Source organism: Drosophila albomicans, chromosome 3 (assembly GCF_009650485.2).
Source record: "Drosophila albomicans strain 15112-1751.03 chromosome 3, ASM965048v2, whole genome shotgun sequence".
Taxonomy (NCBI): domain Eukaryota; kingdom Metazoa; phylum Arthropoda; class Insecta; order Diptera; family Drosophilidae; genus Drosophila; species Drosophila albomicans.
In genome coordinates this window covers 17,777,996-17,803,963 of record NC_047629.2, presented here as the reverse complement: position 1 = coordinate 17,803,963, position 25,968 = coordinate 17,777,996, and the positions used below count along the sequence as shown (strand labels likewise).

The 25,968-nt window shown below is 41.4% G+C and overlaps 1 protein-coding gene across 2 annotated transcripts; it reads right to left on the bottom strand.

Moving 5' to 3' along the window:
* Positions 1-2,289: 2,289 nt before the first annotated feature.
* On the bottom strand, positions 2,290-25,173 carry LOC117570461 (extracellular serine/threonine protein kinase four-jointed). Of its 2 annotated transcripts, none has more exons than XM_052004366.1 (3): positions 24,846-25,173; positions 6,616-6,939; positions 2,290-6,557 (listed from the first exon to the last, which is right to left on the bottom strand). In XM_052004366.1, exon 3 carries the CDS (start codon positions 4,358-4,360, stop codon positions 2,324-2,326), a length of 2,037 nt encoding a protein of 678 aa, XP_051860326.1. In that variant the 5' UTR covers positions 4,361-6,557; positions 6,616-6,939; positions 24,846-25,173; the 3' UTR covers positions 2,290-2,323. The 2 variants fall into 2 exon arrangements, with proteins under 2 accessions (XP_051860326.1, XP_051860327.1); XM_052004367.1 differs by having other exon boundaries at positions 6,616-6,927.
* Positions 25,174-25,968: the final 795 nt, after the last annotated feature.

Genomic DNA, 25,968 nt, shown 5'->3' with positions numbered 1-25,968 from the left:
ATGGCACAGTTGGTGGGGTCAAACTTCCTCCCCGTTGCCCCGAATTATTTTCTGTGTGTTTTGATGTCTGATTTCTCTACGAATAAGAACTCTATTATACTATATTATACAGTTATAAGGTTTCTCGTTGAGAGAGAGAGAACTACTATCATTAAGTTGAGAGTACAAATTCTGTTGCCCAAATGTAAAATGATATGTGTGAATGCTTAAAGAGTTAAAGAGTTTGTAGCAAGTTCTGAACGTGTTAAAGTCACAAGTTCCCTAACACGTCTTTAGGTTATTTGATATATTTATTAAACTAGCATAACGATTTTTATTAAGCTCACGCAGACAGAGAGTGAAAGAGAGATAGTGAGAGAGAGGGAGACTCAAACGGGTTATCTAAACATTGTGTGTGCTCTTCATTTTGGTAAAGTCTTTTGAATTTCTGATGCGATTCGCTCGAACTGAGGAAACTCTGATGATAGAGCAACACTCAACTTTGTTGCACATACGATCAAACACACACACACAAACACACACACACACACACACTAGCACATATTTCAGTCTCGTTGCAGTTGCAGTCGCAGACGCCGTCTCCTGCCTTATTTCATTTCATTTTATTTACGTGAACTACTCTGGTGTCCAATAAAATATACGCAACGAAATCAGATGCAAAACTTCCAGCCAACTCTTACTGCAAGAGAGACAGAGAGAGAGAGAGAGAGCGAAAAAGAGTGAGAGAAGGCGAAAGATTCTCATTCTCAGCATCTCTTGTCGTTGAGACACGCGGACGCACTTAATGAGCAGCGATCTTAAATCTTAAAGCAGACGCACAGACAGCCGACCGAAGATGGGTTCGGACCTGGCTCTGACTACAGCAGCGATATCTTGGCAGAGCCAGAGCATGTGTGTGTGTGAATGTGTGTGTGAGTGTGAGTGTGTGTGTGTGTGCGACGAAAGTATCTTGAACTGCGCTTTGCTTCATTCCGGCTCAGCTTCATCTTACTTCTTCTTCGTTGTTGTCGTCGTCGTCGTCGTCGTCGTCGCTGCACTTGAATTTCAAACTCACACAGAGACAGAAACAGTGAAAGAGAAGGAGAGAGTGAAAGAAAGACAGACAGACAGAGAGAGAGAGAGAGAGAGAGACAGAGACAGAGAAGGGGGAACACTTCAAATGCTTATGAAGATATTATGAAAAGCAAGCCGAGACGAAGACTAAGGCTGAAGCCGAGGCCGAGACTGAGGCTGAGACTGCGGCCTGCGTGACAACAGTGCCACTCGAGAGGCAGAGACCGGGTTGTGGCAAGTTACTTCGCTGCTGGCAAGTTGACAAATGCAGCGCACCGCAGACAGACAGCCATGGGAGTAGTTATCGAAGGAGGCACCCAGTATCCGACTATCCGAGTACTTGCCACAGCTCACAGCTGCTGAGGCACAGTTGTTGCTCATCTCTCACTCTCTCTCTCTCTCTCTCTCTCTCTCTCTCTCTCTCTATCTCTTTCGCTTGGCTCTTGGGCTTCACCTGCAAAAAAGATCAATGACAATTTATTGTCATGACTATGTAAGTTCTCACTGGGCGCAGGCGTGCTCATCTCCAACTCGAACTCCAACTTCAGTGCCATCTGCATCTGCATCTGTATCTGTATCTGCATCAGCATCTACAATTGTATCTGTGTGTGTAAACAACTTGCGAGACGCTTTTCGATTTTGTTTGTGTGTGTTTTATTTGTTTCACTTAAGGAAAATGGCCCATAAATTATACAAAAAATGATATCTACTTAATGATTTAAATTAGTTTCCACTAATGCTTAAACAAAATATCACAAAAGTATCTCAAACTACAAGCTAATACATAATAATAATATATAATAATAATATAAAGATGTGAACAATTTCTATGGCTAGACTTAAGCTTAAGCTAGACTTTGCTTAATACTCGCTTTAGATAATGATCCGATGTCGATATTGACCTGCTAATACTCGTACTTGGCCCGATTCTTGTTGCTTGACTGTGGAGCTGGTTTTCTTTTTCTCTTTCTTCTTTAGCTTTTGGGCCACTTGTGAACATTTGGCATTTGATTAAGTTTAATCCCTATGCTTAGATTAGATTAACCAAGTAACTAATATGATGTTTAACAAAAGCGAACATTTTGAATTATGTCTTTAGGTTGATTGATATTCCATCCTCAGTTTCTACTTTAACGATATTTACAGCTTATCAGTCAATGTCTGTGGCGACAATTCCCTAAACCGATTTCGATTCCGATTGAGATTGTGATTGAGATTCCGATCTCGCGATCTCGAGTCGTTGTCGTTGTCGATCGTTGGTATCGTTTCATTAGCTGCTCTTGTTGCTGTCGCTGCACTTTTGGACCTGGGCCAGCACGCGATCGATGCGTTCCGCCAGAATCTTGATTGATTTATCCGGCAGCGAGGGCAGCACATCACGCACATTCGGGCTGGTTGTGCGCTCAAAGAGTTCGCGCAGTTTTGTCCCCGCTCCTCCATCTGCACCTCCGGCTCCTCCTGCACGCAATCGCTGCAGCGCCTCGATGGTGGGACGACGAAAGATGCACAGATTGTCGAGCAGGAGACTGTGATAGGCCTCATACTTCTTGAGCAGCCGATAGCCATGCAGCAGGCCCGATTCGTTGTCAAGGAACACGAGCAGCTGCGTATCCCTCTGGCGGGCAAGATTGTGAGCTGGCGCAGCCATAATGTCGGCATTCCATTGAAAGTTGTACAAGTTATTAACGACACGATCGAGGTTCGCGATCAGGTAATCGAAGACGATTAAATCGGACCATTGTGCCAATTCAATTAGTCGCTGCAGCAGAGCCGTCGTTGACGAGGTCGTCGTTGCTGTTGCTGTTGCCGTTGCAGTTGCAGTTCCAGTCGAGGACAACAACTCCTTAGCTGACTCCTCAAGCATGCGTGATTGATGATCGACCGTTTGGCTGCTGGCAGCGGCAGCCTCCAGTCGCTTGAGTAATCCCCGCGACATGCTCCCGCTCTCGCCCTCGCCCTCGCTCTCACTGCTCTCCCGCTTCAGCTGCTGATGCTGCAACTGCTGCGTTAGGTTCCAGACATCGTGCTTGTTGAGATGTCGCTCCAGTGGCTGAAACGGTTGCGGTATGCCCGCTGGCTCCAAATCGGCCAACCAACGCGTTAGCACCACCGGTCGACGTTCCTTCCACTGCGCCTGCGTGATGTCGCCCAATGCACTCGACCAGCTTGGCGTCGTTGTGTCAATGACTGTCGCTGCACTGGGCGCCAGATTGCTAATGTTGAGCAGCTGACCGAGGTAATAGCTGAATATCTCGCCCTGTATCTGATCCGTGTTCTGGCGATAGCGTGCACAGGCACGCGTTCCATCAGCGAACACAACCAAACGATTCTGCATGCGTCCACAGCCCTGCTCCAGCCGCGTGACCTGACCCTGACCTGCCACATAGCGCTCCCAGCTGTGCTGATCCTCGGCCGCAAAGCCCTTGGGCAGTGCCTGCTCCACCAGTTCGCCCCAATAGATGTTCGACTCAATGATGCCTGCCTGCTGCAGTTGCTGATCGCGAGCCGCTGTCGTCGACGTTGCTTGGTGTTGCAGCTGCAGCTGTGGCTTGGCCAGCGACTTGCTCGCGGTGGCTGTGGCGGCTGAGCTCGATGACTTGGACAGGCGACGTTCGGGTCCCTTGCGATAGCGACCGTTGCTAATGCGCTGCACATGGAATTCCTTGATGCTGCCATCGTTAGTGTCCAGCTTCTTAACGATCATGGAGTCGGGCGCATTCTTGTCCTGCTCCAAGTGGAATGCATTGCGAAATACCTGCTCGGCACTCAGCTCAAGATTCGCTGACAGCTCTGACTCAACAGCTTCGTCGCGTATAAAGGCAACGCTGTAGGGCAACGGAGGTGGATCGTCGCTTAGATTCAGGGATCGAACAATTGGCTCATCACTTAGACTGCTGCCGCTGCTGCTCGTGTTGGCAAAGTAGTCGGGCAGGCCGAGCATGGGTACGATGACGCCCAGCGCCATGCCAAAGACAAAGGCGGCCAGTATGCTGAGCAGGCAAGCGCGACGCTGGAACGCCCGGCGACGACGCAGCGTCAACAGTGTCATGTGTGTGGCTTCAATGGGATTGCTGTTGATGCTGCTGCAGTTGCTGCTGCTGCTACTACTAAGGCTGCTGTTGCTGATGTTGCTGCAGTGCGTGTTGCTGTTACGCGGCGTGGGCGTTATAACGCTGCAGGTGAGCTGTAGCTGTTGCAACGCCGTTGTGCCGCACAGACGATCGCTTAAAATTTTCTCAATTGGTTGCTGTTGGGGTTGTTGCTGCTGCTGCTGTTGTCCGGCTTCCAGGCGCTTGATGTCGTACATTTTGCTGCTGCAGTCACCGAACTTTATGCTGCCTCTCTCTCACTCGCTCTCGCTCTCTCCTCAGTCTCCCTCGTTCTTCGTTGCTTGCTGTCACGCTCTCAATCCGAGTGCAAGTTCAAGCTGCGCATAAAGACGCCGGCCGGGGTGGGGCAATCGAAGCGGGGGTTAGCCAGATGAAACTCAGATGCAGCTCGTCGTCGTCGTCGTTGTCGACGAAAGTCGTGAAATTAATTTCTGGCTTTGTTTAATAAATATTGCGCCTGATCCAAGGCTATTTGATCAGTGTAGTTGCGGGTTCTCCTCGCTTTTTGCCGGGTTCCTTCGCTAGTTCTATCACCAACTAGCTCGCTCTCTTTCTCGCTCACACTCCCTCTATCTGTCTCGCTCTGACCGGTTCGTTTATTACGTTTACGTCGAAGCTTTGCGTTTGGGTTTGGGCGATTTTTCTTCGATTTCCACAATTGAAATTGAAACAGCGCAACAACAGAAAAACAGACAGACACACAAAAAGAAAAAAACGTGCCCAACGCCGCTTTATTTATTTTTTTTCGCTCGTTCTGTTCGTATTTGTTGTAGTTGTTTTTTGTGTTTTTACTTTATTTTTTATTTGGTCGTTTTATCGATCTATTTTCTGCACGATCACTTGTTGTAATTTTTTATTATACATTTTGCTCAGCCGTCGCTTTAGCTATTGTTGTTGTCGTACTCGCTGCTGCTGTTGTTGTTGCTGTTGTCGTACTCGATGTTGTTGTTGTTGTTATTGTCTGTATCTGTGGCCGTTGCACACGTATGTACATAGCGAATATGCCTTTCGGGTAATATTTTAGCAATTTCCTCCTTCCCAGTGTTTTGCCGCAGTTTTTGGACTTTTGCAGTTTATCGCGACCTCCACGCGATGCGCCGTCGCTGCTGTTGCTGCTGCTGCTTCTTCTTCTGCTGGTTGCTACTGTTGTTGTTGTTGTTCTTATAGTTTTTTTACTTGCTCTTTTCTATAGATATTTTTTGTTTTTGGCTGTGGCTTAGTCCCTTCTTGGCTGGCTTAACAGCTTCGCTGTTTTGTTTGCAATTTTTGCAATTGGCGATTTTGGCGCACCGATAAAACCAATTTCGTGGCTTTGAGCTATTTACCACACACACACACACGCGCGCGCACACACATTGATATACCTAAACACACACACACACACGCAGAGACTTGTCTACAACAGTCGTTTGGCATTCCCTGGCTGATGCATTGCGCTTGATAATTGCCACAGCAGCGCGACAAGTCCAATTCCAAGTCCTGCCCAGAGACTCAAGACTCAAGCTAGGCACGGTCAAGGGTTTCGATTTTGCTGTGGTTGCTGTGTTTGCTTTTGCTTTTAGGTTTATCAATTTAATTTCTTGTCTCGCACCTTTGCTTGATTTTATTTTTATTTTATTTTTAGGGCTTTTTGTCCGGCTTTTGACCGTCCAACACACACAACATTCACGTTGTTCGCTTGCTCAGTCGCCGAACACACCGAACACAACGATCTGAGGAATTTTTATGCTTTTTTATTTTGTTTTTCTTTTGATTCTCCTTTTTTATAATTTTTGCCGTTCGATGTCTGCGCGATGTTGTTGCCTCGTTCTTGTCTTTCACATGTGTATATAGTTATAGTCACATAGATTGCGTATTCAATTGGTATTCAACTTAAAAATCAATTCACATTCATTCACTTTGATGGTATTTTTTTGTTAGTTGTGACAGCAGTCTATTAGCTTCATGTATCTTGTATCTGACGGATTGCACAACGTGCGCGCAGGCGTACCGCTTCGTTCGAGTTTGGATGGCAGACTGTCGGCTGGAGAGTCGTCGCCAGGCTTAGTTAAAGACCGGACCAGCCACTCAGACCCGGCTCAGCTCTCGCTCTCGCTCTCTCACTGCTCTCTCATCTTTTCATTTTCTCACTCTCTGTAATAAATGCTGCTTTTTGAGTGAGACTCAACTGTGAAGCACTCGATGCTCTCTTTAATAATATATTTGTTGAACTTTAAGCTTACTTCCTTCAACATTTAAATATGAAATTTAATTAAATACGCCCCAACACCAAACCTCAAAGCTGTGCACATTGTTTGCCATAAAAATGCCCGAATATGTGAAATTATAGTCAGGTGTAAATCTAGGCAAGACGCTCGCATCGAAGCTCATGTTGTGCACTCTATAGGTGGTGTCCTGCAAATTGAGACTCACATTAAGACAATTTTTTTTTTGTACTAAACTTTTAACTCACTGCTTTCAAAGGACATTTTTTGGGAAATTCAACGAGTGATTCTCGCAATCCTTTGCTTATAAACGAAAGCAGTGAAGGTCGAGAAGCTCCAGCTAGTATCTGGCATATATCCAGCCTCATTCCATTGAGCGCTAGAGCATTTTTGCTACCTATGGTATTTAGCGTAATACGTGAAACGCCCACCAAATTGACGAGGACATTCTTGTTGGTTTTAAAATCGAAGTATAACGACTTTTGGTCCTTCACACCACATGTGATATTCGCAATTTTATTGCCAGTCACAAAGCAACGAGCATCCGAAAAATGAATTTCCTACAAAAATAACTGTTGAATATTCAATTAAAATAACATTTTATATAAAATACACACCTTTTGAGTGTGGCTTAGCAGTAACAAGCTGCTAAGTAGCAGCCAAAAAAGCAAGATTCTATCCTTTCGTTCATTTTTAAACATTTTGTGGAGCAAACAAAATAAGCGACTAGCAACGACAATTTACAAAATTGGAGTGAATTTTAGTGAAAATTTCATACAAGAGGAAGCTTATTTGTTTAATTATCCATGCATAAATAATTGTGCTTAAACGGTAGAACTCAAATACTGTAAATGACTTCATATATAGATGAACGATAAGTTTCCGTCAAATTATTGTGCAACTTTAATTATCAATTTGACTATATGGAATTTTATCACGGATTGTAATAATAATTCAATATGTTATGCTTCGCAATTTTAATTCACATAAAAATCGTTCAACGTAGAGAAGCATAAATCGCCTTTATGAATGAATTGGCCGACGGCAAAACGTCACATATAACATATTTAATTAAATTGCGTAACTCTTTCAATACTCAAAAATGAATTCAATAGAAATGATGCACATATTTTTGTCATTGTTTAATAAAGTGAATGATGCTATTTTAGTTTATTAGATTTTGAAAATAAACTTTAATATATCAGTTGATAAATATAATTTCTTAGTTGAATACTGTCAATCTGTTGATATAAAGAGCAGCTCTTAAGAGCAAACACAAGACTTCACTCAAAGAATATTTCACTCAATACATCACACAAGAGAAGGTGAGAGAGATATATAGCGAGAGAGAAGCAAGGAGAGAATTCTCTCCGAATTGAGCCGCACACAGACCGTGGACATTTTAATGCCCATTTGAAGCTCTTGAAGCGTTCGTGTTGTTGATTTTTATGCTCAGCGCGGCACATTTGCTGCGCCACATTAAGAAACTAGTATCTGGTGGTGCTCAGAGCGGGAGCGAGCTGTGAGCTGCGAGTTGCGATGGCGATGGCGATGGCGATGGCAGGCAGCAAAGGAAAACGAGAAGAAAACAAAAAGTTGGAAAAAATATGATCAAGGAATGTAGACATAACTTGACAGCATGTTTAGAGAATTTTTACTCGAGGACAGAGCGCGAATGTGCGTTGGAAACGGAATGAGTCGAGCTCGAGTAGAGCTCTGCTCACATCCAGACCAGGCACTACCGCCAGACCAGAGACCCAAAGGCAGAGGCAGAGCAGGCAGCCAAGGCAATGACGACAACGATAACAACAAGAACAACAACAACAACGACGTCGAAGCTGGCGCATTCTTTTGGCCGGGCTACTGCTGAGTGTGTTTCTGTCTGCATTCGTGCGTTTGAGTCTCTGAATATGTGTGTGAGCTTGTGTGTGTATGTGTGTGAGAGAGAGCCACAGCTTTGTGGGGAGACTCTCGAAGTTGAGAAGTTGCGAGTTCCGAGTTGCGACTCACGATTTGCCTAATTGAATTTGCACTAACAATTAAAAGTTGCTCAGCATCGAATGACAGGCATAAACATAATTTACGACCAACTCTTTTTACAGTTATCGCGTCTACTTAACACAATTCTTAATCACAATTCCCCCCCCCCCTGCTCCACTCACGCATTAAAATGCAAATATCGGTTAATAAAATAGCCAAGTGAATGCACATTAAATATCAAATTAAATCGAATCGAATGGCCATGCATAGATAACGACTCAAAGATCAAACAGAGAAAATAGTAAAGAGGCACGAAAAAAAAAACGAAAACATTTGCAATAAATAAACATAAAATTCAATAAAATAAAGTTAAAAGTGTCAGCTGTCTGATTGGGCACTTTAGCTGCTCTTCATTATCAATCGATCTGAATCTGACTTTTGTCTCCATATCCGAATCTCAATCGAGCGACATCAAATCAGCTAAACACAAAAATTCATTTCATTTCAAATTGCTGACCACACACACAAAAAAACCTGAGCACTGATTGTTCGCTCTGTGTTTGTAGCTTTTGATTTGATTTTGTTTAACTTTTTCGGTTTTTGATATTTATATCTATCTGTTTCAGTTTTTTCTTCTTCTATTTCTGTAGCGTAGCTTTTTTCTGCCTGTGATTTGCCATGTGCCCCGCAGCAATGTGGCTGTTGAAATCGTCAGTTTAAGTCAAATTAATTAACATTAATTTTTGTAGCTCGTTGCGAGGCATAAAATCAGCCGGGTGGCATTTTTCTTCAGCCCCGTGTAAATGTGAATGATAAATTGTAACCTGGACTGGTTACGTTTGCGACTTTGGAATTAGACTGAAAACTGAGAGTTGGCACTGGGTCTTCATAGTCATCTTATCTCGCTCGCTGGCCACCTTTTATAGGCCGTTCTTGTTGTTGTTGTTGTTTGCTGTCCACATTGCCAATATGGTGGGAAAGAAACCTGGTGGTGGTGGTCGCCGCAGTAAACTTGTTATATTTAAGCCAATAACAACAGCAACAACAACAACAACAACAGCAGCGGTCAAACTGCAGCCATCAGCCAGCAGCGAGGTCCATGTCCCGGCCCAAAGTTAATCGAATTAAACAAATATACGAAGATGAGGAGAAGTTAACAGTTGCCCAGTGTTTGACAAATGATGTTTGGGGTCTTTTCCATGCCATACTTATAACGATATAGATAGATTGTATAACTGTGATGGCAAGTTCGTTGCCTAAGTCTTTTGTTTTGTGGGAACACTTTTTCGTTGCTTTGCCGTTGCCGCCGCCGTCGCGTTTTAATTATTGCCAAAGTCTTTCCGCCAGCGTATAACTTTCAGTGCAGCCAACAAAGAAAGAAATAAAAACTTGACACACACACGCACACACACACACACTCGAAAAAAGCATTTTTTCGAAGTTTGTTAAGCGCAAATTCTTGAAATGTTTGCAGTGCGCAACAATTTGGAACATTTTGTTGAACACAAGAGGAGCAAACACAAATGAAAAAAACCAGCAACAACAACAACAGTAAAGTGAAAGAAAAGAGAAAAAAAAATACAAGAAAATGTATCGGCGGACGCGTCGCCGCGTGGTCAACGAAAGTGAACGGCGAAGGACACACAAAGTGACGCAAAGGCAAAGGCAACGATGATGTGCGAGTGGTCAACATCAAGCGAAACTGGAACTGGAACTGGAGCTAGAGCAAGCGATGGTGGACATGGCACATATGGGCTGAGAAGTGAAGCTGCCATTGTTTGCATTGCTAGATTCCAGACCACTCATGCTAGACGCTAGCTGGCTGGATGGCTGGCTGGCATCGCTGATGATGATGACGACGACGACGACGACGACTTGGACGAAACTGCCACAAGCAGGCTGAAGAGGCAGGAACTCACTCCTTGCATACAGTGTTCTTCGATGTCGACGTCGACGTCGACGATCGTCACGGGCCGTCAGCGCTTGCATCCACAAATCCACACAAGTCCACAAAATGTCTACAGACATATACTCATAACACATCCTAGCCAGCCTGTGGTGCACTTCAACAAGGGCAGCACGGGTATGGGGCACTTGCTGCTGCCGCTGCCGCTGCTGTAGCTGTAGCTGTGGCTCTTGCTGCTGCTTCTGCTTGCCTCTTTACTGTTGGCTCTTCAACGACTCCAAACTCCAGACTTTGGCTGTCTCTTTTGGCTGCCATGGCCTGACCTGAGTTAAACAAATTCATTAAAAACTCGTCACTTTGCGCGCATCACGCTGACTTGGCATAACTGCTGCCGTCCTCCTTCGGTTTTGCTGGCGTCGTCGAGCATTGCCACTTGCCACAATACTACACATCGTAGTCGCATTCGCATTCGGATTCGCATTCGCATTCATACTTATGCTCTTATACTTATACTTATATGCATACTCCTTTGCCCTGCGGCCAATGAAGTGCCTGGGTCCATAGTCTTAAGCCGTTGGCAGGATACAATTTTTGTGTAGCAAGCAGAGGCAAAGGCAAAGCCAAATGGCGAAGGCAACCTCTGCATTATAACAATATTTTTGTTGCATGTCCCTTCACATTGTTTGCACTGCGCTGCAGTTTACTTCCTACAATGCCAAGGCAAACAGTGCAAAGAGTTCGAGCCTCGAGTCGCGAGAGCTCGAGTTCGCAATCTTTGGGCTGAGCCTTGAATTCTGTATTTGTATTCTATTTTGAAAGGCCCTTCAATCAACTTGATCTTGGCAGCTGCCTGGGATTCAGTCTGCCAGCCAGCCACCATCATCGCCATCGCCATCGCCATTGCCTTCACCATCGCCATTGCCATTGCCAGCAGCATCACCAACGCCGCCAGTTTCATTGCTGGCATTTCTCCTGAGAAAGCTCCACAGCTCCGATAAGCAGCCCGCTCTCTCGCTCGCTCGCTGCCTGCCATTTCCAATGATGCCACATTGATGCAGCAGTTACCTTCTAACGGCTGGGCGTACATCTCTGTGTATGTATGTGTGTGTGTGTGTGTGCGATAAGTTTCCAGGAAACAAGCGTTGCGTTTGCCGTCGGGTCTCTAGCCAAAAACTGATGCCGCCAGTTGATGTCGCTGGCGACGCATTGCTACTGCCAAGCCCCAGCAGCTGCCGCCGCCTGTAATATGCGCTAACTAACACGCATATCCAACAAGTATTTTATGTCCAATTATTCTTGACTCTCAACAACTAAAAAACAGCAGCAATATTCAGTAAACTTTGCACTTTGCACAAAACACCCAAAACAAATGTCTTATTGCTACTCAATATAAATTTTCCTAATGAAGCTTACAGAATTATAGTGAATTTTTAAGTTAAGTATTCACTTAATAAATGATGCCATTTTGTGAATAGAAAAATTTATATATTTGGAAAAATATTTAGAAAAATTAAATTTAAATTTAAGGTTTTTTTACTTTTGTTAAGAAGAGAGTGAGTAATAGAGAAATGTTACTAAATACATTTGTATTGCTATAATAAAAGAAAACTTAACTTAATTTGCCAAATATGCTGTTATATGTTGGTAAAGTTTTTACTATTATTTAATTCTTATTGCAATGAGATGAAACAGAGCGACTAAGGCTTTCAGACTTTAAATATAATATTTAAATTTTAAATTCGCTCTTATTTAATATAATATCTAATAATAATTTCTAATATTATAATAGGTAGCTAGTATATAAATATCAATAATTCAAAATTAAAATAAAATATATAAATAAAATATCAAATATAATAAATATGATCTTAACATAATAAATTTATAGAATTCTTAGAAATTCATTTATAACTTTTTCCATTTCTGCCAAGACGAGAAAAATCCTACAACTTTTTTTTTAAAGTTTATTTAGCGTTTGAACTCTCGCTTTCGTTATGTTATGAATATGCTTTTATCGCAACTGTGTGTGAAGGAATATGGACTCCTTTTATATGTATGTCATACAGGTATAATATTCTGCAGAGACTTATAAAAGAGATCGATGCGTTTGCTTGCACACCTTTTATGGGCGATGAACGATGAAGAGACAGACTGCCTGCATATGATGCGTTAAAAACTTTGGAAACAGCGCTGACAAAAGGCCACTAGCAACAGCTGAACAGCAACTACAACAACAACAAGTCGAAGAGGGGAACAGGAGGAGAAGATGAAGAAGTCAGATCGCTGCCGCCATACAAACGCGCCTGTAATTTTAAGACGCAGCCCCAAGTATGACGATGATGACAAACAAGGATACCAAACTCAGAATACCACTGAATTCTTTTGGATAATTAAAAGCACTTAAGTCGGAATTTTTTGGAGCGCGTTTTCTGTTTTTGTTTTTTTGTTTTTGCTTTTCTGTTATTTGTGTTTCTGTTCAACTCTTGTTATATCATATGATTGTTGTTATTGGGGAGGGGAGGGAGATTTAAGTCAGAGTCTGAGTCTGAGTGTTGCCTTGAAGTTGACTAATTAGCGAATAGCAAAGAAAACATTGTAAGTGCACTCTCGTATGAATGGGAATGGATGTCTGAAATCGAGAAGTCTGAACATCAACATCAAAAACAACTGGGATTGGATCATCATATCATGCATATGTATCACCTGCTGTTGCTGCTGCTCTGGCATCGCAATGTGAATGTCACTTGCAGACATCTTTTACAATGAAAATGCATTATGAAGTCAGCAGAAAGCCGCCTAATAGTGTTAATAGCGACGACATAAAAAGGTTATTAAATTTATAGCTATTTTCTCACAGCGGCACCAAAGAGGGAAGTGAGATCGAATATACATTTTATTAATAGAAGTTTGTTTAATAGCTGATCTTTACACCGAAAGAAAAAAGTTCTTAAATCAAAGTGCGTCAAGAACAAGAAAATATTAATGTTAGCAAACACATATTGATTTCAAGAACATTTGATATAAGAACCAAGTTCTTATTAAAAAGAAGAAAAAATCGTTTAGTTTTAAGGCCAAATATCTTATAATATATTGTTTATAATTTATTGTTTTTTTTTTTTGCTACTATTTATTTTTTTGTTACTATTTATTGATTATTTTACTATTTTTTTATTTAATTATTCTATATATTTGTTATTGACGTACGAAATTCTCAGCATCGATTCGCGCAACATTTGAATCGAGGACCTCCTCCTTACATTGAAATATAGAACTGAGCTATGAACGAAAACAAAGCTAGATAAAATCTTTATAGAAATTTCGATAGATTACAGAATTTAGTAACCTAAATCTAGTATATTTAGTCTTAATTTGAAAATTTTGCATTTCTGGTTTTATTTCTTAGTTTTAAGAATTGTTTCTTAAAGTGTTTTATTTTAAGAACATAATTTTTAAGACAAATATTCTTAAGATTAGACATTTTTTTTTTTTTTTCAGTCTATAACTGATAAAAATAACAAAGAAATCTATTTGTTTAATTTTTATTATTAATATTCTTAAAGTGACATTAAGATGTTTTTCATGTTAACTCACATTTATAGCCAAAAAGTGTATCATATTTAAAATTAAAGTGAACTGAATTCTGAGAAGTGAGATGTGTACTCGTCGTAGAGCATGAAGTTGATTCGCTTCTCGATATGATTCATATATAAAATGCGATGTTTTCACCATTTTAGCACTCAGAATGCATGTTTTCTCGCTTATTGTGAAATGCTTTTAGCTGATATTCAATATTTCGCAGGCGAAGCGATGCGATGCGAACTTGAACTTCACAGCGACTACGACAACAGCGACATTATGTTACCTGGTCCTGGCCTACCTTTGATTTGTGGCTATTTCGCGCGGAGACACTTCATTTATCACGTTCATTCGGCGTCGGCGTCGTCGTCGTCGACGTCGTCGCCGTCGCACTGACCTTGAAAACGTTTTAGCCGAACCCAAAACCCAGTCACATATTCACACTCAAACACTCGCACAATTCGCTGCCCCTTTCACGGCTCCAACCTCGTGTCTCGTGTCGTCCGCATCGAAGCTGTGCCTGTGCATATAGTATAAACATTTTGTAAAAGGAGCCATACATATTTTTGTCGGTTTCATTTTAACATTGCGTTTTCTTGGCCCGTTTTGTGTGTGTGTGTGTTTTTTTTTTTTATTATTTTTATTTTTATTTGTATGGCTTTATTAATGATGCGATACGAGATAATGACGCATGCATACCAGATACGCGACGCCGCCACCACCACCGCCAACGATCTCGAAATGAACCCAAAACAGAATCGAATCGAAAGAAGAAGCTAAGTGCTTCCGCTCTAAATTCTAAATTCGCATACGAAACCAAATTGCGAGTCTATTGCAGCCATTGCCAGAATATGCCAAGAATGGTGTTAAGCACGATTAATTCATGCCCATCCGCAGCTGCAGCACCTAAACCACCTCCTCTCCCCTCAGTCACCCTCAACCCTCCCTCCTACTCTTAGTACAGAGTTGATGTCGTTGGCAGCGCAGCGCTAAATAAATAAATGAATTAATGGCCAGTGCGAGTGCGGTGCAAAAAAATCAATTAAATAAAATGCGAAACGTAAAACATGCATAAAAAGCAAAGAGGTGTGAGGGCATGACTGCCAGATACCCTATAAACAAGTTGAATTAAAATATAAGAAACAATTTTATTTAGATGATCATTTTATTGGCAGAAATATTTAATTGAAATTTCGAGCTTGTGCTCAGATGCAGCCACAAGCTTTGCTTTCATTTGAAGTATTTTCAACAAAATTTCATATTTTGATTAACCCGTTATACTCCTTGCAGTTTTGTGGCTGCAGGGTATGCGAAAAACGGCAAGCGCAGAGGCTCTGCCACAGTCGTTGTTGCAGTTGCAGGCGCAGGCACATGTTGCCACCGTTGGCAGACGAAGCAGCCACAGCTATGCAGATGCTGCCTTGGCTGGCTGGTTGACTGGATGCTTTGGCTCGGTCTCGACGATGGCTGTCTGAGTGTCTGCTGGCTGTTTGTGGCTGCCAGTCGCATCGATATTAAATTGTTACGCTTTGGACAATTTGAACACGCGCAGGCGCAAAAACAAGACTTGAAACAGGGAAAGCCAAACGCAATCGCAGATCGTTTGCTCGATCAATGCAGCAGATTGGGCCAACTTGCACAAATACACACACATACTCAGAGAGTCCAACTGCCAGACGACAGCGGACAGACTGTGGCAGCGACTTGCGGCAGAGTCAGTTGCAGTTGCAGTTGCAAGTGGCTCTATAAGGTCGAGGCATGTGTTGAGCCGCCGTCGTGGTAATTAACTCGTTTGCTATTGTAAATGCCTCATTGCAACACTTTTGATGCCGATTGCTGCTGCTGTTGCACTCGATGTTGCTGCTACTACTTCAGATGCCCCTGATCTGGCCAGTGGGTGGTCCGATAGCTGGCGGTCTGTTTGATGCCCATTGCTGTCATTGCAGCCATAAATGTGATCCGTTGCCAGCTTTGGCAATTATGAATGGAGATGCGCGCCAAACTGGTTTCTTTATTATTCCAGGAATCAGCATCACCCACATACATACACTTTAACACACACACACTCACACACAGAGTCAGAGTCAGACTTGTACCCAACCCATTGGGGATTGTGGGTGCCAAAACATGAGCCTTGCGCCGATCTGATGGCCGCTTCGTTTGAATAACCGCTGAGCTCGCGCTCGCTCTCGCGCAGCATTCGAGAAATTAAGAACCCGTCTAACAATGACAAATCTTCTCGCCAAACCAAAACCAAAACCAAAACGAGCCACAACAGATTCCCAGACCATGATGGGGCTGTAGCCAGGCAGACAGCCAACTCTCACGACATCGCAGTTGTCGCTGTCGCAGCCGTTCTCGTTGTCGTTGTCGTTGTCGTTGTCTCCGTTCCTTACTCCGCTCTACCTCTCTCTCTCTCTATCACAGTGGCTGTCGCGTTTTTTTCGTATGAGGTACCTACACCTAATGGATTTTATTTGTGCTGTGTTTTGCTGATTTAATTTCGTTATTTGGTTCTTTTATTTTCGTTTCATTTCGTTTTGTTGTTTTTGTTTTCGGTTTGGCATTTCATTTCGTTGCGCCCGAAATCAGCGGCGCATCTGTGACCGGCTGAGGCTCAAGGCTAGAACTCCACCGCTTCACCTTGCATCACCTTCGAGCTAATGCCAATGCGAATGCGATACACAATTTTATTGTGCTTAATTCGTGTTTGTCGTTCCCGCTGACTCCAGACGACTCTGACTCTGACTCCGACTCTGGCTATGACTCAATTAGGCGCTGACCCAGCAGGCAGCAACCCATTCGATTGCCGTGAGGAGGAAAGACGCAAGTGCAAGGGCGTGGCATTGGATTATGTGACTAAGCAGACACGTTTTGACTTGCAAGCTTCAACATCGATTGATTCCATTCGTATTCTGCATGTTGTGAGAATCGAATTAACAATGCTCGTAAATACGAATTCATAAGAAACTACTTAAAGCCAAATTAATAAAGCGTCTGATTTGAGTATTCATTTATCTAATTATGTTTTACTAACTCGATTCAATTTCAAAATCAAATCAATTTGAAAGCGATCGAAAGAAAAGCATAAAAGCTTGAAACCATGAATTTTTAAAATATAAAACTTAAAAACCAAATGAATTAAAATGTGAAGTCATAAAAAAAACATAAATGCTTTATAAAATGAATATTGAAATATTTATTTACAATTTTAAAACTTTCTGTTAAAAATAAAAATTAATTAAAAAGTCCAAATCTATTTAAATGCGAAGTCATTAAAAATCTATATTATTTAATATTGAAATAATTATGCATAATTTGCCTTCTCTCAACCTAATAAGCAAAATTTAAATTGTAACTCCAACTCTCAGCCTAATAAGCAAAATTTCAATTACTGAAAATTTCTCTATTATTATTTCGCCTCCTTATAAATCGACTGTCTGCAGGCGAAGAGCAAGTAACATGAATGTAATGAGTTGTTAAGCGAGTGTCATAAGTGATTTCACTTTCGTTTTGTTTGGTGCTGTGTGCAGGCGTTTCCTTTGGTCGAAAAGCCGGCGCAAACACATGGCATAAGGTAAAGCAAACAAAACGAAAGACTTAAGCAACGAACTTTGTCGCAGCCAAACGACGCAAAAAACAAACTTATGCAAATAAGTTCGTATGCTTGTTGTTGTTGTTGTTGTCGATGTAGTTGTTGTTGCTGTCGCGTTTGGAGTGTTGGAGGCGCTTCCCTTTTGCCGCGCTGCCAGGATAAACAAAGACCTTAAGCAGACAGCAGGATGTGTCAGACATAATTTTCATAATTTTACGCCACAAATCTGCAAGATTTCTGTGCATTACTTACGCCAGCCCGCACCAGCCGTCCATCCTTAGTCCCCCCCTCCCTCTCTTCTTTTCACCCCCTTTTCAGCAGGCTGTGCGGTTTGAAATTTAATACCGCAACAGCAGCAGCGGCAGCAACAACAACAGCAAAAGCAACAACAACAACAACGTCAATGGCAATGGCAGCGGCAAATGCAATTTAGCAAAACTCGTCGGTTGGTTTTGGACTTGAGCTGTGGCGTCGTTTGTACTTGGGGCAAGGCTGAGGTGTGAATATTTAACCGGATATGAGTGAAACGCATCTCTCAGGCGCGAAAGGACGACGCCTTCGCCTTCAGTTTGCTTTGGCCTGCTTGTGTTGCGACACAATTCAAGCTAAACACACCGACGAACGACGATGCTGAAGAAGATTCTGAGACGATGGCGATGACGAAGACGAAGACGAAGACTGAGAACCAACAATGAGACCGCGTTCACAACTCAGAGAGACTGACAAACGAGTAAAGTATGAGTATGTGAGTTCGAGTATGAGTGTGGAACGTCAGGCGGGTACGCATTTAATAAAATGATAGACTGACAGTGCGGGAGACAGCTCGGCGCTGGCAAGCAGCGACACCCCCAATACACACACACACATACTCACACAGAAGTGAGATCCATCCCAGAGTGAACCCAATAAATTGCGCCTCCTGCTGCGCCACAGTGTCCAGTGAGAAGGGACTTCAAGGCGTAACCTGCGCTCCAATGAGCTCCATCGTGATCTGAGAGATGCCAGTTTGGTTTCGTTTTGATATATTTAATTCGCTTGCCAGCAAAAAAGAGCAGCAACCAAAGCAGCAGCACTTCGATTTCATTTCTTTCAGCTCCGTTTTGCTGTCATTTTGCTAAAGAATTTTGCTTCAGAATCCATTCGCATGTAAACAATCGAATTACACATGCTCCTTTGGACTTAACACCAAACAGATTAGATGAACATCCACATCACACAGCATCCACAGCAGTGGCTGCGACGATTCAGCGATTGCTTCAACAGCAGCAGCAACCACTCGGACATGCAGCGCTCTGCGCACTCTGGGAATGCAGCAAAGTGCTCTCAGATCTCAAATTTTGGTTTTAAGTTTTCAAATTTTGAAATATTCAAGTCTTTTTTTTCCTACTTTTTGTGCTTGTGTTTGATTCGTGCGATGGCTGCTTGGTTGCTTGGTTGCTTGGCACGACGACCTTTTCACACCTTCCTCTTATTATTTGGCCATAACAAAAGGCGCTCGTATCAATTTCACTTGCATCCGCTTTTGACAAATTCCCCTGAAATCTACGTTTGACAAATTTCGACTCTGGGAAACTGAAACCGAACTCGTGCAGTCGTGCACACAGACAGCACTTGGGAAAGCCAAAAACAAAAATCTTAAAGAAACTGCCAGCAGGAGGAACGCAAACAAACAAAACAAAAACACACACACAAAAGCTACAATAAATGGCGCCACATTTCTCAATGCTATTTATAACTTTATACATTTCTAAATCCAATTTCAATGATACGTTTTCTATATACGATCGACTATTTCAATTGCTAATGAAAGCGAAATGTCGCCATTGAACGCCTACGAGCGTCTGCTTGAGAAATGGCCAAGGTAAATGGTAAAGCCACGATTCGATATCTTGTCATAACTTTCAGTCGATGTCCGTTGAGTGCATGTAAATTTGCAACCGCATTTACCACATTTGCAGTTGCAGTTGTACTAATCGTCGATGTTGCTGTTGTTGTCATCATTTTTATGGCAAACGCCTGTCAAATGCAATTGAATGAATGCGGTCTGCCAACAACGACTCGATCGCAACCATACACGGCACAACAGCAACAGCATTGAGAGCCGCAACAGATACTCAAGCATTTAGTTGAACAAGTAAATTTACAAGCGAAATCGATGCCAACTTGGCGCAATACGTCACAAGCTCAATAACTGACCAACTACAAGTTTAGCAAGCTATTAAATATCAGCTGAAAATCCACTTAATATTTCTTAAATAATATTTTTTATTTGAATACTTTATTCTACTTTGAACTACATTATCTATTTATTTATATGTTACATATGTAATTTTATAATTTATATTTCGTTCAGAACTGATAAATAAAAATAATCATAAGTTATTTAGCAAAGTATATACAATTTAAAATCATATTTTCATACTAATATATATATATATATATACTTAATATTATATATAATTTTTAGATTTTTCTTCTTTATATATTTATTTATACATATGTATATAAACATAATTTGAACTAATCCTTACTTCAGAACTAATAGATGAAAATATTCACTATTTATTGAGCAAAGTATACAAAATTTAAAATCATCTTTACATACTAAAAGATATTTATATTAGATGAAGATATTTTATTTTATTATTTGTCAAAGTCACCTCCTAATTTATAACCAATATCAAATCGTCTTTACTTATTAAATAATAGATATATTATTTGATTTTATTACTTATCAACGTCACTTCCTCGTGTTTAATGCAATTAGCAATCAATTTGCAAGTGTAAATACTCGAGAATAGTTAAAGCAGCTCATAAAATCGATTAGCTCAACTACGGCTTTCTTAATTGAGCTTCCTGTGCAATAAAGTCGTCAATAACTACTCCGTTTAATTTCTAAAACACTTAATGTCGCAATTTGAAAAAGAAATTGTCGAATTCTAGAGCAATATTGTCGACTTTCTTGATTGAGCTCGACGGTTAATAGAGTATCTAAGTCTCGCCTCCTTTTCAGATTGTTCTTAGCTTTATTGTTGGCTGTTTCGAGTTGGTCGATGTTCGATTCTTGCGATTCAGGTGCTCGTAAATTCAATTGGGTGGCTTAAGCATTGAAGTGATTTACGCCAAATGTTTAAGAGCAAATGCTGATCGGTTGTGTGTAGTAGCTGCTGTGGGCTTATTTGTCTTTGTGGAATGCAGAGCTAATCAGTGCATAATTAATATTAATTTATATGTAAGCTAAGTGCACTTATCTGTGGCTCAAGTGGCTTTTATATCAAATTTGCATGGCCAATGCTTTGCTTTAATTTATGGGGCAATTGTCGCAAAGGCGCCTATTGACACAATCCAACACACATTCTCGACTCATTAATTTGTATCCAAATGAAAGCAAAGGCAGCAGCAGCAACAACAACAAAAAATCCAGCAGCGAGAACAACAACGAGGCAAACGAGGCGTAGAAAGCGGGAATAGATGGAAATTGTAACAAGTTCAGGCCAAGTCAACAAGCACTTGGCACATTTTGTGGCCATTTCACAGAAGTTGGGCACAGCCTCAAAACCTCTGCCCCTCTTTCCCTGTCCCTGTCCCCTTCAAAAGAGTTCTGTTCAGACGTAAACACACACACGCACACACACAACGAAGTGAAAGACACAAACTGGCCACAAAGACAACTGAGAAATGTATTCGTTTCGTTTCGTTTGGTTTCGTTTGGTTTGGCTGCCCATTCTTGAGTTTGTTTCGAGTTTATTTTGTTTTTTCTTAACGAGGCGCTGCCAAGTCACTGTCAAAATATTGAAATAAAGGAATTTTCAATTTTAATTTCTTTAGCGCGCATCGCTGCTCGAAAAAAGGGGTTCAGCGACACCAAGCCAAGTTGCATAGGCCAACAACAACACGCAAAGTGAGTGGGGCGGGGTCATCACCATGGACCAGCGGCAGGGGAGAGGCAGCCAAAACGTTACGTTAACGTTCCAAGGAAGTGACTCTGTTCTTATGTTAATGATTGTTGTTCTAAGCGTTAAATGAGCGTGGGTAAATAGAAGCCTAAGAAAAATGTTGAAACTAACATTTACTGAACTCAAATTGACACATGCAACGAATGCCACACAAATTATAAATGCAACTTTTCCTCTTATTTTTCCATTTTCCAAAAATGAGTTAAGACTTCCAGCGAAAGGAAGCTGCAAACGAAAGGGTAAATCATTTTTAAAGAATTTATAGTTTTGTTAGTAAAGAATTTGGAATGTTTTTTTTTTTTTTTGAGTTTCCAAATAACTTCACAACTGCATCTGCAAATCTTTTCTCATTTTGTTACCATATGTAAATCATATCCCTTTATTTGTAATTTAAGCATCTGAGATACTTCGTTTTATAAATTTCTATTTATCTATAATTTACTGAAGTATTTTTATTTCATTTATAGAATTTGGAATGTTTTATTTGAGTTTCCAAATAACTTTACAACTATAGCTGCAAATCTCTTTTCTTCAGCGTATATCTCAACCATTTATCTGTAATTTACTGAATGATTTTTATTTAATTTCCGCACTTTTTCGCCATTCTACAATATTCTATGCGCTTAGAGGCTTCGTTTATTCACTTTCCTCGGCTATAGAGTTCTGTTAAGTTAAGACCTTGGCAATATTATTCAATCTGAGCTGAGTCTTCCGAACCGGATCCGCCCACTTTAATGGGCAATCGTTGCCGCCACCGCCACCGTCACCGCCACCGCATCTTGGGCCCATAATTTGTGCAGTTAACTCAATCAAATATTATGATAATGTGCTTCTTTTCGTCTTTTTGATATGGAAAATGTTTTTGTTATACTTTAAATCCGTGGCGAGTGTTGTTGTTTTCTTAGGCTTAGCCCAGGCATCAGCAGATTTTGCAGCTTTCTCATTTATGCAAATTTCACTCAATATGCAAAACATAATCATTTTGTTATAAGAACCACAAGAAGGAGAACGCACATTGTTGCGCCAACTTGCAGTTGGAGTTGAAGTCGAAGTCGAAGTCAAAGAAGTCGAAGAAGTTGGAGTTGCGAGTTGCGAGTCTCAGACACGCCCAGGACTGCAGTTTGCCTGGGCAATAAAGCAGCCAACTAAATAACTCAAACTATCACGAGAGCAGCGATGGATGAGGTAGAAGTACTATAGAAGAAGTAGCGGCTGTTGCTGGGCTGAAAGGGAAGGACGAAGATGGAGACGGAGATGGAGACAAAGACGGAGACGGAGAAGAAAGAGCTAAACAGAAAGCAGCAAGCAGAAAGGTGGAGCCACAGGAGGCAGGAAGCATGCACAGGGCGGAGGACGATCAATCGTTTAAAAATTTAAATAATATATATGTTTGCCAGTCGGCGGGCAACGCGAAAACTGTAACAGCCGATGTCGGAGTTGAAGTAGGTGGAGCAGCCACAGCAGCAACCACATCTCTTCTGCTGAGGGAGTCAGGAGCAAGCGAGCAAGCGAGCGAGAGTCGTGGCAAGTTCAGTGAGTTGAACGCATATCGGCGCATGCCCAGCGGCGATTTATGCTTAAAACGGTGTAGATTTTTATGCTGTTGCCGCGGTGCCAAGTCAAAGGAGCTGCCACAGACATACACACACAGACACAGATACAGATGGGGCAGACATGGACACAAACAGAGCGAAGGAGCTAAACAGCAGAAGAAACCTGTGCTGAGCAGACAGCTAGGCTGCTTATTAAGCGATCTAGTGATTTTAGAGCTTGCGCCGATCCGTGCACGGGTTAAGGAACTTTTTTGGAACGTGTCGCCATGTGGCAGCCTTGACAGCAGCCACAACAACATAACGAAACGAGTTTCTCAACAGCAATCGACTTGGCTAGCCTTCTTCCCAACAAAAAACAAATTAACAGGCAACGCAATACAAAAGTCGCGCTCATCTGACACTTGGAATGGAGCATGAAGCAATGGGGGCGTTTAATTGATTCAAATCGAATTCATTGGAACTTTTCGTCGCGTTAATCCCTTTCAAAAAAAAAAAAAAAAAAACGGAGATCTCCCGGTGGCCCTGCCCCTCTAAGCCCGAGCTAATGCAGAATCATTGAGGCAAATTAATGAAGCTGCTGCCGGCAAACTCGAAAATTGAAATCGAGGCACAATCAGTCATAAGTCCCACAGGAATTGACACAGCTGAAACCGAAAACCAAGAAAAAACGCAATGAATCAGCCGGAAAGCGCGCTTCACCATGATTATTTCAATTCTGATTTCGATATTGTCGCAGCTAAGCCACACTTCTTTCTGCTTCTGCTCCTACTCCTCCTCCTCCTCCTCATCTATCTGACGAAGGTGTGACAGCATCAACGTAGGCTTGGTCTCTTGTCCCCCTCCGCCCAAACGCATAGCTTAGCTTCGCTGGTAATGTAGCTCAATTAATTGTAGCGTAATTTCCAGTAGCCGGATTATGTCTTAGCTTTGACTTGGCCTGCACTTAGATTCAACTGTCAGCAAGCTGTCAAAGCTGCAACTGTAACAGCATTCAACAGCTTTAACAGTACGACTTTCAGATGCTCTACGAATTCAATTTCCTGCATTTATTTGTATTCGTTTATTTTCACTGCATAAACGGAAGTTTCAGTCGTAGTTGCAACCACAAGAACCGCAAAAAACCGATCGCCGTTTTGCTGTCACCATTCTCGCAATTTTCTTAATGAAATTCAAAATTTTGCCATTCATTTTGATTGCGTTTTGTGCGCCACAAGCCAAAGCAGGAAATCACAATAGCACTCGGGTTGTAAGGTTCAAAAGGTGTGCCCCAGTTGTGCATTGTGCCACCGCGTGTTGCGGTTGCCTCCGCTGCGGATCCCTTGTTTTATCGGTTCAATCTTCAAAATGAGAGGCGACGTCGCCATCGCCACCGACGCCTCTGCCTGTCATTTTAGTGAGGATCACTCGAGACCCAGGGTCTCGCCCTGAGGTCTGAGACTCGGAAAGTTGAGATCAACCCGCAAGCACAATTGCTTGGCGGAGTGTAAACATTGCCATAAAAAACTAAAAACCAACTTTAAATGAATATTACACAAAAAAAAAAATACAAAATGTGCATTACAACAATATTCAAATTAGGCATTCATGAGTGTGAATGTGTGTGTTTGCAAAACGATAAGCAGCAAATGTCAGCGCTTAACTTGGGAATCTGGCAGAGGCAAACGGCTTCATTAGGCCCACAGAAGTATTCACGTAGGAATATCGCGCCTATTCATCATACTCATAGCTGCTGCAACGAGGGTGTTACCTCAAGGTCTGGCAAACATTTGCAAATGTCATAATTGCATATATTTTGATTATGGTTAGAAAAAAAAGTGAATGTCATTTACGAATCAAATGCTGACAATCTTATTTTTTTTTTTTTTGCATTTTTTTGGCGACAAATAACAGATACACTCGTATACTCACTCACATTTACATTCACATTCACATTGGCGTTTATCTGCAACCTGCTGACGAAATCGACACAAATGACTTGTTGGTTGCATAGCTGGCTGCCACCTGTTGCCGTGATTATGTCGAGACTCTAACTCTAGTATCCATTTTCCAGCAACCAACAACGTGTACACATGTTAAAATTTGCACCACGCTGCGTATGATTAATGTGGCAGTTGCAATTTTCAATCCCTTCCTTCTCCCCACACCTCTCCACTTGTACATTTCGTGTCAATCAATGCTCACTGAAATTGAAATCTGTGCCAAATTCGGAATTGTTTAATATATTTGAGTTTTCATTATACCAAATATGTCAAAACAAACAAATTTTTCAACAAATTGATTGATTAATCGAGTGCACTCTCAGAACTTTGACGACCAGATGAACACAAGGGATAAAGAACTGAATATTCATGTCAAGAATGAATGGCAAGATAATGAGTAATGATTAAGCTGACAGCTACTATTATAAAAGAAAGTATTAATGCTTACAAATATGTATATCAAGTTGCATAATTATTCAAAAAGAAGCTTATATTAATTTCAAATTGAATTCTAACCAGTAAGAAAGTTACGATTAAGTGTGGTAGACTGTCAGATACCCGCTATTTTGACTAACAAAACAGTGTGGTATTAATTTAAAATATATTTTATTATTATTATTATTTGTTGTATATATACAAAATTAATACCACAAAGAATTAACTAATTGATTATATATTTTAAATTCAAGGTAAAATCTTCTACATTTATTAAATAGTATGCAAAAAAGCAGTTTACATAAAAATTAGATTGTAACTAGCTCTAAGATCAAATAAAGCATTAAACAAAATTAACTATTACTTTCATTTTCCCTGTAGACTCTCGTTTATATTTCAATCGATTTTTAATCAATTTTTCATTCACTTTTTACAAAGCTGCTTTCGTAAGCTGCTTAACTAAATTATAGAGTCAAAGCAGAGCATTATCTAAATTACTAATTTCTAAATCGGCAGTTTAAGCATTGCAAAGAGATTATGGACTGATCGCAGACTCTGTCCGGTAATGCGGATGTACCAGGAGAGTAGAGGGTGGAGGAGGGTGGAGAGAGGTGGTGGCCG

Excerpts from the sequence above, each read along its gene's own strand:
- LOC117570461 (XM_052004366.1), bottom strand. The coding sequence starts at position 4,360 with ATGTACGACATCAAGCGCCTGGAAGCCGGACAACAGCAGCAGCAGCAA.